Genomic DNA, 13143 nt, shown 5'->3' on the forward strand with positions numbered 1-13143 from the left:
TAAACAATTTTATACTTCAGAGGCAAAACCACCCTGATGAGAGAAGGGATCCTAGAGCAAAGCAACCTGGAAAGGGCACTTCATGGTCCACTGGCTGTAAAAGCCTGGAAGCTACTCAAAGGAAAGCAAGAAGTTTCTGCATCTGCTACAGGAACAGTTTAAGTGACTTAGTGCAGAATCCCTATTCCTTTTGAGGGCAGCACAGCCTGTCTCCACCACAGGTTCTCCTATTGTCTCTGTGAATTCATTCCACAAAAAAAAGAAAAATCAAATCTATTCACAGTACTCTAAAATACTCTAGGCTGCCATCAGGCATTCAGTGCTAGTTGTACAAAGCAGCCGTAAAAATTGACAAGTCCTCAAGTAAAAGCCACATTTGGAAGCAGCAAAGAAACAAATCTGCATGTAAAGAGCCAAATGAGAAAAAGGCAGTTGTAATGTGGTGTTGCTACTGGAAGCAAAAGTGAATTATTACCACTGCACCTAGTATTTAAACAGATGCTTGTCTCCAAAGCATTTCAGAGGGCTCTTCTGTGGTGTCTTACCATTTTTCCATTCTCAGATTCAGAGCTAAGACAAATCAGCTTGTAGATTAAACAGCAGCAAATGAGACACATTTTATTGAAACAGCAGTGGAAAAGGAGACAAGGGAGAAAGGGTAAAAAAAATATGGAAGAAAAGTCGGTTTTAGAAAATGCTCCTTTCCAAGTTGCAGAACAGCTATTTCCCTTTGTTCCTGATGCACAGGGAATGTTCACATTGATAGAACAAATCAGGGAGAGGTTGGAGATGGATTGTATATGCACCAGCAGCAATGCTCTGGGAGAAGGTGTTAAGGAGAAAACAAAGTTCTAGTCATTAATATAGTAGGGGTAGAAAGGAATAGGTTCTCCATCCATCAGTGAAGAAATCGAATGCTCATTTTCTGCTCTACATCCACCTTCTCCAGAACCTGCAATAGAAGTAAAAAACAGCTACTTAAGTTACTGTACCTAGTTGTCACGTGTAAGGTTTCTTACTCTAGCGTAGAGGAAATGGGCAGGAACATGCAATGTCTCCAATCTGGCATGCCAGTCTTTCATCTAGAGCCTGCTGTATTTCCTTCTGAACTAAGGTCTTTCCACGGAAAGAAAATTCAGCCATTAAAGCTATAAGGCAGCTGCCAACCAAAACATATCTAATTCGTTTCAGTCTGCCAATAGCCCACAAAGGCTTGGATTCCCCAAGTTAGATTGCGTGGAAATACACAGCCAGGAAACAGAAGGGAGGATGGAGTGGAGGAAGTGGCACAAGCAGTCACTGAAGAACTAAAAAGACAATAGCATGACTAACACAGATCACTATAAAACTGGGGTGACAACTTCATTAATTGCACTGCTATTAAGATTGAGGTACAAAGACATTTGACTACTCCAGGCTGTTTCATGCCATAGACTTCAGTGTTTCAAGATTATAGTGGTAAGTTTGAAGACGCCTCTGGAGGTCTTTTGGTCCAACTCCCACTTAAAGCAGGGCCAGCTCCTTCAGGTTGCTCAGGGCCTTGTCCACTTAACTCTTATTTAACTCCAAAGAAGGAAGTTCTAAATCTTCAGCTGCTATGATCATCCTCTTGGTAAAAAAGTTTTCCTAATAGCTAACCAGAACTTTCCACGTTGCAACTTGTTTCTGTTGCTTCTTGTCCTGTCTTTGTTCACCTCCAAGATCAGTCTGTTTCCTCTTGTCAATACCACTCCATTAGATAGTCAGGAATAGTAAGAAGCCATTATACAGTCAGTGGAGAAAGTTGTCCCATAGCAGAATAATTTCAACTAACAACAGATGCAATTCAAAGGACTAGAGCTAGGAACTTGAATACTGATGTTGTGTCACTAACAGATAAAATCTGCAAGTGTAAACTGATCAGCACAATTATAGCAGAAGAATTATTCTAACTGTGCTAGTCAGGCTACTTGCATAGAAAGAAGTGGTTGCAATAGGAAAAAAGGGAAAATTCTGCAGTGTATTTAGTGGTGTAGCTTATGGAAGAGTACAAAGGAACATATAGTCTAATTATTAATACCCTGACGGTATTTAAAAACATTCTGGTAAAGAAGGGAAGAAAAAGAGCTAGCAGAAGGCTCGCTTTGCCCAAATGCACGCAGGAATTTCCGAACAACTTTCTGTTTCCATTTGCACTCAAGTCTGACTCGCCCATTACTGAGCAATTTCATTCAGTCATTAAAAAAGTAGTTTAACAACCTTTACAAACTCTGCAAAGGAGATGGCACTATCTCCATCTTGATCAGCTTCCTGGATTGTCCTGTCAGCAATGCTGCCCAGCTGCTCATCTGAAATGTTTACACCAACCATCATCCGTAATACCTGTAACATATAGAAGTCCCCAAATTATTTTATTTTTAGTAGGAAAACAGAAATAACCATTATTGACACAAGAAGAGAAGTATTCTTAGTGCTGTTTTTCTTGTATATACTGTCAAAATAACACCATACAAGAACAACCTGGCAGATTTCCAAGGAAGTAATTACTATCAAACTTCTATTTGTCCTTTGTCAAGGCTTTCAGGAAAGACAGCTTCCCCTTTGTAACCACCTTTTAGAAAGAATCCTGCTTTTTCACTAGGCAGCAGGAAGAGCTAGAAGTATCAGAAACTCTTGGGACTAGGAATGAGTATGTTTTGTTCCAAAGCTTTTGTCTATTTTTTCCCCACAAAACATACCAACATTTAGTATTTGCTGTTTGAGATAGTTGCCAACAGGAATCTTCTAAGTATATGGTCAAATGATAACTGTCATTACTCTCTACAGTTAGTAAAACTTTTTCTGTGCAGATAAAAGAGGGCAGCTTCAGTCAAAAGTAAATCCTCGTCCTACATCAGGAACCACAAATTGCCATCTCTGCTTCCCAGGATTAGTAGTATGTAATTACTCCTAGCTCAAGCCTAGTTTCATATATACACAGCACCAATGAACTTTGATTACCTTTGCTTCAATTTCAAGAAGTTTTATTCTATTGCGAGAATGCACAAAGGACCAGGCAAACAACCTAACCCACCTCAAGAACTGTTCCTGTGAAGTCCTATTAGGAGCATCTTTGAAAGTTACAGAAGGCAGTTCTTAAAGGGCTTAGTGTATTTGCTGAATACTTCGGTGTCATTTCCAGTAAGGTTTGCCTAGCCCAAGTTATGCACTGGTTTAAATCTGAATCTAGCATTCCCAGTCTGACAGCACAGCCTAGGCTGCCAAATGTGATTAAAGTCTCATATCTAAAGCTTTAAACCAGACATAAGCAATTAGCCACAAATTTTTTTCCGTTCTTTTGAGTAGATTGTTGTAACTCCCCTCTTCATTCTAAATGGGTGTGAAGTCACAGAGAAGGTCATGGAGTCACTCAAAGCAGCCCTATACTATTTACCTGAAGCAGCTCATCCCTGGAGATCTTCTCATCTTTATCTAGATCATATAACCGAAAAGCAACTACAGGAAATAAAAGAATGAGCAGTTGAATTAAAGTGCCATTTTTTCTTCATAACAATACATTTATCTAAAAAAAATTAATAGTAAGTACTTATAAATTATTTAAATTAGCTTAGAATTTTAATTCACTGTGAAATTCATGTTCAGTTCCAAAGTGTTATTACCACATACAGGAATAGTGTTATTGCCAAGAAGTGAAAAAAATCTTAAGTACTCAGTATGAGTACTTTCAGAAGTCTTCTGCTTGCAGAGGTATTTCTTTAAAGCCTTGAGTCATGGAAGTATAATTACCACTAAAATACATTTAACCCTTTAACCTCAGAGCCAACTATTTTTTACTTTATCATTAATTTCCTTTGACAATATTCTGGATGAGATAAGATTGAAATTTTAAGTACTCTGAAGACTGTTGCCAACTTCGATTAGCGAGCAAAAGCATTCTGCTCATATGCTGTAGGCAGACATCCGAATACTCAAGAAAGTACTCACTCAGCTGAAGGTGAGGAAAAAGTACTATATTATATGGTGGAATGGAAAGCCCGTTCACGTATGGGATGTGGCTTCTAAATCTGAAATAACTTTGGACACAAGCCATTTCAAAAGACTTCTGGAATTGCATACACATTACTCAAGATTCAGCCAATTCCAAATTCCACTACAAGAGCAGGTCAATTGTTGACATTCCCACTAGGTAAACTTGCAAGTTAAGTAAAGAAAAAAAAAGTCAAATATTAGAGATTATTAGAGGGAACAACTGTACAAAAGACATCAAGCCCCTTCACTCCCTTCCCAGAAAAGGAAAGAAAAATAATTGCTTCTATAGGAAGGTTCATATGTCTTACAGTGGAGCTTGTTACTTCGGCTGTTCAGTGGTTCTGGCCCATTCTGGTCTTTGCTCTTTTCATTATCTTCTATGGGTCGGAAGTGGGCCAGTGTCCTCATGAATCCACGGAAATTCACCTGGTCCTCTCTGCATAAGCATTTCAGCAGGTGCGTTTTAGTATAACTTGTACACGTTCTTATTTCAGTAAAGAAGAGTATGAACGTTATGTCTAAAGCATTAACACCATGCAGACTCTTCCAGTCCCACCTCCCCAGAGTTCCGCTGGCTATGCACAAAACCAGCTCAGATACAGTGCCGTTGCAAACTGATCATGCTGCTGTTAACTATGATGTGTAAAGAAAAAAAAAAGTAATAAGCCTGCAAGCTGTTTAAGCTCAAGCCCTCAACAGTCACTAGACCTGTTCTGCTTTTCTCATTCAGGTGATGCGCCCTTTGTCCGCGAGTACATCACCCCCGACAGCTTTGCCGTCACTCCTGCCTTCTGCTTGTGGGGCAGCTATGTCTGTGGGAACCAACTGTGTAAGTACTTTCCAGGACTCCTGCTTTCTATTCAGGAAACACTGCCTGGTGTTAGCTAATACTATGACTTGGTTAGCCAACCCAATCTTCATCAATCAGTAACGACAAATGTGTTCAAGAACAGCAACAGATTCCAAAGAACAATCTAGAGAAGTATAATGAAGAGAGACAGGACTACAAATTAGATAATTTTTTCGGATTTACATTAGAAGTGCCATAAGCTACGTTTTCAATGTGAACAAAACCAAAAAAAGCTGATCTAATAACAAAGGTACGCTTAGTAAAAAGTGAAAAACAACACTGAGTTAATTGCAATGCTACTTAGCATAAAATAGTATTGCTACTAATTTGCTCTAAGAACCAATGTCCACAGATGTCCTTGACTTTTAGAAGTGTTCAGCAGCATAGCAAGAGGAGTGGCAAACTGTGACACAAAGATGGAATTTGTCAATGAATAAAGCACACAAAACTCTTGTAAGGTTGTGAAGAATCTCTCATTACAGAATGAAAACATGCTGAGGAAACAATGTACCCACATACATTTCATGACAGGTCTGAGGTGTACAATTATTTGTAAATTCAAATTTTGTGGTTTAATTGTCAGCATTTCACTCCTATCAAAACTTCTGATTAACTACACATTTTGTGTCTGCTCACAAATTCTCTCTTGGAACTCACCCTTCCGGAAAGAAGGCATTGATAATTCTGTCTCCCAGCGGATTGATGGCAAGCTCTGGAATCCGCTGGAAGTCTTCACGGCTAAGTAAAGCAAAAACACATGAAGTCTGCATAATGTCGAAGTCAGAGGAGAAAAAGTTGCTCAAAAAGAATTCACAGTAAAACATTTGATGGGTCCTATTTCTGCAGTTTTTTAAAGTGTAACTCCTTAAATCACATTTTCTCTATGACTAACGGTACAAAAATATAGCCAAAGACAATGCCAAGCCTGTGTTACACCTCAGACTAGCAGTATTCATTTATCATGCTAGCACCTGAGAAGTGCCGTTAACATTGTTTGTGCTAGAAACCTTACTGTAACGATGCCAACTAGTTTGCAGCTTAAGGAAAGGAAAGCTTCTGAAATGGCTTTCAAGGAAAATTTGGCTTCAACACTAAAATTAACCTTTTTTTTTTTTAATAAACATTTTGGTACTGAATAATTTGAGCTGGCATGCTTTTCCAGACTACCCCATTCCAGATTCTGGGACAATACCATGCTCCTTCAATCTTATCACAGGTATGCATATTCTAACAGAATTTTTTTTAGTGCAACAACTTCATATCCTATTATGAATGCCAAATTTCACCATTTTAGCTTCGACCAAGCAGCATTCTATTTTATAGTAAATTTAGACTTTGACAGGGGCCTGTACACCTGATGTAACTTCACGAGTACACTGCAAACACTCGCTGCTCTCGCCAGCCATTCTCCTTTCTGCTCATGATTATATGTACACAGTATAGTGTCTGCATGGCTATGCTTTCATTGTTAGAGCTTTTCTGATCCCTGATCATGAGCTGTACTGATATAAACACATCTGAGGTCAGTATGACATGAACATAGGGTTCATTCTATTATTAGAGTTGCACTAGTATTTTTTCTTTTCTTTCAACCTAACAGAACGTAATTGACAGGAAAGTGGGATAATCTTGGTGTGACCAAGGCAGATACACCAAGTGTGTCTTGGTGAATACCTCAGTCAACAGGTTTGCTTGCAGAAGGTTTTTTGGTGGTTTTTGGTTGCTCCCCCCACCACACAGGACAGCGATTTATCAGTTAGTACAAGATAATCATCTAGGTTTTAAACTGCAAAGATAACAGCAATGGGATAAAACTGACATTTCCTACCCAATCTCCAGAAATATTGGCAATTCTCTTCAAGCCAAATGCAGCTCTGCTGTTAAGTTTGGATCAAAGTCTCAAACTTGATTACTAAATGTTTGCTACTTTTGAAACCTAGGCTCACTAAATGAGTCAGCAAGAAGGTTCGATTCATGATTCATTACACGAAGAAACGGGCGAAGCAAACACGAACAGATTGAGATTACTTCAGTATACTGGGCTTTTATAGTAACGCGGTCTTAAAGACGGGAAAAAAGGCATTGGCTAACCTTATTGCTAATCTAGCCTGGGAAAGGCACAGAAGCAAGACGTCCTAGTTTTAAATGCCTTCTAAATCACTCCTTGCACCCAGTCACATCACAGCACTGTTAAAAGTGCCAATTATAATACATCTGTTACAACATGGTTAAACTGTTTGACCTTCTAGTAGAGTGACCTGACCATATTTTTAAGCTATCCCAGCAAACTTCTGCTCTGACCACGTCTGAATTATTAATAGGCAAAGTTATCTAACATCTGTATAACGTGATCACCTTGCTACCTGACCCTTCAGGACCACTGCATTTTAAGCTACAGCTCAAGGGCAAAGTATATATTAGCAATTTAGGCAGGAGATGCAGTGATGTGGAAAACCTATGCCCTAGTAACAAAATTTCAACAGGACTTCAGTGTCAACGCTAACAGCTGAAAGCAGCAACTGCACTCTCTTCCATTTCAAGCAAAATCCTAATACTTCAGATCTTTTTCCTTGCGTATCACTGTTTCTCAATATTGAGCCTCAATTTACAGCCAGCATTTCAGCCTTCAGTTGTTCTGCTTTCTAACAGGCGATTAACAATTAACCATAAATAACTCCCGAGGTTTCAAATCTATTTGTCCTGTCATTTTCAGGATTGCAGTACACCATTTTTGCCTATTAAGAGCACATTACTGAGTCAGTGTTATAATTGAAATAGCCGTAACAGCCATAAAAAATGTAAATGAATGCATGATGTAAGTTATTCTCTGCTTTATAAACTAAGGCTTCCTGCAGTCATTCAGGGATCAGCTTCGCCTGGCTGAGGCTGGAGCTTACAGGAAATTTAATACCCTCTACTTCTTCTGTGTTCATGTACCATAGCAACACGGCTCTTCTAATGTATCTTTCCAGGAACTTGGCTTTTATTAAATCCTTGCTTAACCTTAACATGCAAAGCAACCTTTAACTGCATGTTAACATTATGCAGGCCAACCATTTAAGATATATATGCCCATGCATTAACACTTAGACATACTCTGCAGCAAGGAACTTGTAGAATCTAAGATAGTTAAGTATTTCTAAGCATGAGTATATACCCTCCAAGGCACACTGCAGATCCCCACCGTAAAGGTGGCTCTGCCTTACACCAAAGGTTGCACAACCCTTTTTAAATTCCATTATTTCTGGTTGTTCATTCTTCTTTTACTTCTAGAGAGTAGCAGAGAGTACTGCTCCCTCAACAGCGATGAGGAGGGTAGGGCTACCTAGAGATGGGGGAAAGTAGAACAATGGAGAGAAAGCAACCATATATGAAAGAGCAGTGGTAGAGGAAAAGAAAGATGTCCAGATGATACAGGGAACAAGAAATTACTTGAAAAAGGTAAATATAAGTAAGGTGTATCGTGCAAGAAGGTCAAGAGATTTAACAGGTTATTACTGAAGGTTTCACTGCTCCCTTCTCTTGCTAACATTAGCTTTGTCGTTCATCAAACCTTTTGGTGCTCTAGTGTATCTCACAAATCCCCCCAAAAACCTCCCCATCTCCCTCCTCCCCAGTTTTCCAATTATCTTTCTGTTGAATTAGCATCTTGAAGCAGTTAAAAAAACTTAGATCTACTAACTACCACGGCTGACAAAAAAGCCCTGGGAGCGTGGAGAAATGTTAGGAAAAGATGACAGAGATCCTTCTCTTTCACAGCCATGTCAGCCACCTTATCTAACTTCATCCTTACACGTGCTCTACACAAATTTTAGAAGTTGCTTAACTATCAGAGTAGTAATTGGATATAAACATTAGGCCAAGGAGTATACTAAAATGTGATGATTTACATGAGCAAGGCAAGGGAGGGGGGAAAAGCAGTGCGAGAAAAGCATAGTCTAGGATGAAAGTGTAGACTATTCTAATACCCTATCCCCTCCAATCCAAATCCATACTTACAGTTAGAAATTAGAAATCCTTTGCATTTTCTTAAGCAAAGGTGAAGAATTCCATGTTCAGAGAGCTACTTTAATATTTTACTTTGAAATCTTGCAATATCAGTTAGAACTAATAAGAACAAGCCTGACACCTTTCCAGACTAAGACGATTCAATTCTCTAACAAAGATTAACATATGGCCTGACTAGTTCTTGTTACCGTTCTCTCAGAACCAGAGGTTTTCTGAAGTTTTCCAGGAGACGCCATCTCATGAATAGCTTTCATAAGAGTGAGATAATGCACAAATAGCTCAGTGTGAGTATTCTCATGTACCAGCTTTCAGAATACTCACTCTCCCCTTCCTTCTTCCACACTCATCAGGTTATACCAATTACTGTACGGTAAAAAACACTTCTGAAGTGTTTAACTTGAGATTTCCCCAGCACAGAAGAAACTACCATAACTGGGAGGCTCCATGCAAAAGTGAGAGTTCAGACAAGTAATTCGTTTTTCTAGCTCTATATGCATCTAACTAGAGCTACTTACTAGTAGATAAATTTTGGAGCAGGTATATACTTGTGTGGCGTACTTCAGTACCAGCTCAATGGGCTCACTGAAGCAAGCGCATATTTATTCTGGTCATACACTTCAACTGCCTCATCTTGGAAATAAGAATGTAAAGAAGAAAATAGGCACGCTGATTTCCTCCTGACCTACAGCTAGGATGTAGGCAGAACAAGTATGTTTCAGACTTCATAATTTAGATGTAGCTATGGATATCCAAGGATATCAACCTTTTGTTTTGGCAGCTCAGCATGTCACAATACTGAAATCTAAGGCAACAAATGAATTTTCAACGCAACAGTTTTGTCCTGGCTTTGACAACCTAGTTGCACTCTGGTGGTTCAAGTCTGAGGGAACTTACTCATTTTGATTAGGAAAAGTGAAGGTAAGGAAAAAAGAGAACATTTTTCTACACCTTTAAAGAATTTGCAAGAGTTAATCAGTAGCCATGGCTGTAGTCATTTAGAGGATAAGGAGGAGGGGAAAAAAACCCAAAGCTACAACAAGGCATATGAAGTTTTGTCTTGTACATCTCTTGAGGCATACATATATGTACTCACATAGATACACTGGATAGAAACATGTGGCTAGGAAAGATTTCAGCTTTGGATTACAGTTTCAGAATGAACTGCCTGTCTTCTCTAACCATCAGGATCAATCATCATCTGGCAAAACTTCTGTACCAAGTGTTCTTCACCTTGACCATTTTTAATACATAGATAAGAACTTGGCTTTTCCCCTTCTTCAGAAGGGTGGTACACATATAAAGATTTATTTCATGCCATAAAGAACTACCTAAAACTTCTTTTCCTGATCATAGCTACGAGTGATTTCTGTCACGTCTGATTTGTAAGCCAAGTGTATGAGTCATCCTCACAGAAACAACCGTTCCCGCTCACGTGAAACAAAGAGAAGACACTTTGCCTTCCAAACTGTTTTGAGGTAGTAAGCAAGTGATAACTTCATCTTGCTTGTCTCAAAGTAGCAAGTTATCTTTGATCAGTGTTTCAGAAACCAACATTAACGACTTTCTGAGCTGTAGTTATTACTTCCCTCTCTTTTTTCAGGAAGTAGTTTTCTATACTTTATGGTTTCCACATATTCTAAGTGCCAGGACAGGTTTCAAAATTTGAATGCTGTGCTAAGTCAGCCACATTTGGGAGCAGGCTACGCTTAGAGGCCGAGACTGCAAGTTAATGGATCATAGTTCACGCAGTTGCCGGGATTTTCCAAACAAACTTCACTTCCTTTACCAAGTGTCACATGATTATCCATAATAGAAGTCAAAGCTCCTCCTGATACATAATACTATGAAACCACGCATTGTGCAACAGACATTCATAGCATATTTAATTAATTACTTCTCTTACATAAACTGAATACAATCTCTCTGAAGTTTACACAAACTTTAAGGACCCGGTACGTGAATTTAAAGTTGGAGCCTAGCTGTGCTAGGCTCAAATTTTTCTAGACTGGCAGCCATCACCTTTATTCATCAGTGAAGACCAATCCACGTGCAAAGTTTGAAAAGGCTGTTAGTATTCTTCTTTTCCAAGTAATTTAATTTTGAGACATAAGTAGTATTAACCTTACCTACAATATCATCAGCTGATCTGTAAGTCACAATGATACATTGGCTTTGGTGACAGAGTGGGCTTAAGAAGTTCCTGCCCATCCCATCCCAAACTAGTTGTTTCCACACCCACAACCCTCTTTGTCATGTCTTCAACTATGCAAGTCTAGCTATTCACAGTACAGTCACAGTCCAATACACTGGAGTCAGCTTGAGAATATCTATACAAATGAAAAGGGCAGGGAGTATTTTTAACCAAAAATAATCACTCAGTAGTCCTGTTTACAGTACAACCCCACAACCAGTTACTTAAATGTTAACTGCGAAGTCAGCCACTTGTGGCACCAGAAGGAACTTCCTTCAGACAGGGAAGCTGCAGTAAGCTGGCAGTACTGCCAAAGACACTTGATCTTACAACCTGTCACCATCTTCTAAGCAGTGATTCTAGCTTTATAGTTAGGTTGGTTTATAGGTAGGTCTAGCTTTTATAGGTTTATAGTGCATCCTACAATCATATTTTGCAAGATAATATATAAAACCCCAAGTGATCCCTAAATCTATGCTTACTGGGTTTGACTGGGATGGAGTTGCTATTAAAAAAAGTTAACTCCATCCCAGCCAGATCTTGTATGCTATGTCACGGCAAGGTTTCTTTCCCCTTCCTACTCTCTCCTGCATTCTCTCCAGCCTCCCTGTGCATTGGTTCTGGCTTATGTGGCTATATGGTGAATGGGAAACAAAATACACTTGAAAACTGATCAGATTCCATTTTGGTTGTTTTGTTTGGCAAGTTTTCAAAGCTGTAGGCTAGTTGCCAAAGATAAGCCTTGAGTACCAGTATCAACACAGAAAAGCAACATACTTTCAGTGGCAACTACGTTAGTTGCAAAATTGCAACCCTGATGCAATCATGGAGAGCTCTTATTTGTAATCTGCTTCTCTAACATTAATGTAATATAGAGAGAGCATCAAAACAGAATAACAGGCAATTTAATACAATCAGAATTCATGATTGTTCAGTAAATAAAGAGCAAACCAATAATACCAACACACAATACAATAACCAGAGTAGGGAAGGCTGGAGAACAAAGACAGCAGGCAAAGACATATTTTAACAGGCAATCATCCCACTAGAGTTTACCTTTAAGCTGAGAATACTCTTTCCAGCAGACTCAGTCCAAAGTGAAAAATGATTTGCAGATAAATAAATATAAGGCTTAAACTTTACTTAAGTTGCCAGAAACTAGTTCAATTCTGTAGTTTTCAAATTTTAGACAGAAACAAACACTTTAAAGATCTTGGAATATCCTGCACTACTACGTTAAAGAAGAAAATGTGTATTTGTTTAGTCACAGTGACATGGTTCCAGCTCTTTCTTTTTATTTCTGAACATATCAACAGACATGGGTGTTCAATAAGACATGTAAAGTTAAGAATAGTAAAGGACTTGCAGATCAAAGTAGTGTTAAAAGACACACACATCGGAAACAATTAAGACCCTGTGCTGCTGCCAAAATATATAAATGATCTTTTTGTTATGAAAGCCAGATGAAGATGACATAGTGTAACCATTCTTCTAATAAATATTAGAAGCAACATATAAAGAAAGGTAAAATAATACCAATCTAAACCCATGGTTTAACATTTCTCGACATCTGTTGTAAGACCTTGCATACCAAATCCAACCTTTCTTGTACTAACTCTACAAACCTTCACCTTTCCTACAGTACAGACGACTGGTATTCAGAGCATCTGAGCTCAATGCTATGTCTCCTAACCTTCCATAAAAGAGAACAAACTTGAATGTCTGTGTAGACAGTAGGTAATAATAGCCTTACTAATTCACCATATGAGGAATACATGCAGGCATCCTGCAACAGCAAGCCACCACTGCAGATGTCTGTCAAGGACAACAGAATTAGTGACAATACCCACCTCAGAGTGCCATTTTCTCCTTTGTCTAAGCTGGTGAAGCGACTGTACAAGCGGGTGATTTGACTGTGGGAGACTGAAGAAAAAAAAAGAAACAAATTAGCATGTCAATGATTCCTCACAGGAACAGACCTCATTACACAGAATCACAGAATGGTAGGGGTTGGAAGGCACCTCTGGAGATCATCTAGTCCAACCACCCTGGCTAGAGCAGGTTGCAAAGGATTACATCCCGGCAG

General features: G+C 39.0%; 1 protein-coding gene across 1 annotated transcript in view; it reads right to left on the reverse strand.

Annotated features, from left to right (window-relative positions):
* Window positions 1-422: 422 nt before the first annotated feature.
* The window catches only part of CHP1 (calcineurin-like EF-hand protein 1), a 13186-nt gene continuing 465 nt past the window's right edge, over window positions 423-13143 (reverse strand). The window contains exons 2-7 of the mRNA XM_010141173.1: window positions 12908-12980; window positions 5516-5596; window positions 4317-4444; window positions 3413-3474; window positions 2239-2361; window positions 423-952 (exon numbers count right to left, since the gene is read on the reverse strand). Of these exons, the coding sequence (XP_010139475.1) occupies window positions 899-952; window positions 2239-2361; window positions 3413-3474; window positions 4317-4444; window positions 5516-5596; window positions 12908-12980 (521 nt within the window). The 3' untranslated portion in view covers window positions 423-898. The remainder of the gene's footprint in view (window positions 953-2238; window positions 2362-3412; window positions 3475-4316; window positions 4445-5515; window positions 5597-12907; window positions 12981-13143) is intronic.

Source organism: Buceros rhinoceros, unplaced genomic scaffold (assembly GCF_000710305.1).
Source record: "Buceros rhinoceros silvestris isolate BGI_N320 unplaced genomic scaffold, ASM71030v1 scaffold23968, whole genome shotgun sequence".
NCBI lineage: Eukaryota > Metazoa > Chordata > Aves > Bucerotiformes > Bucerotidae > Buceros > Buceros rhinoceros.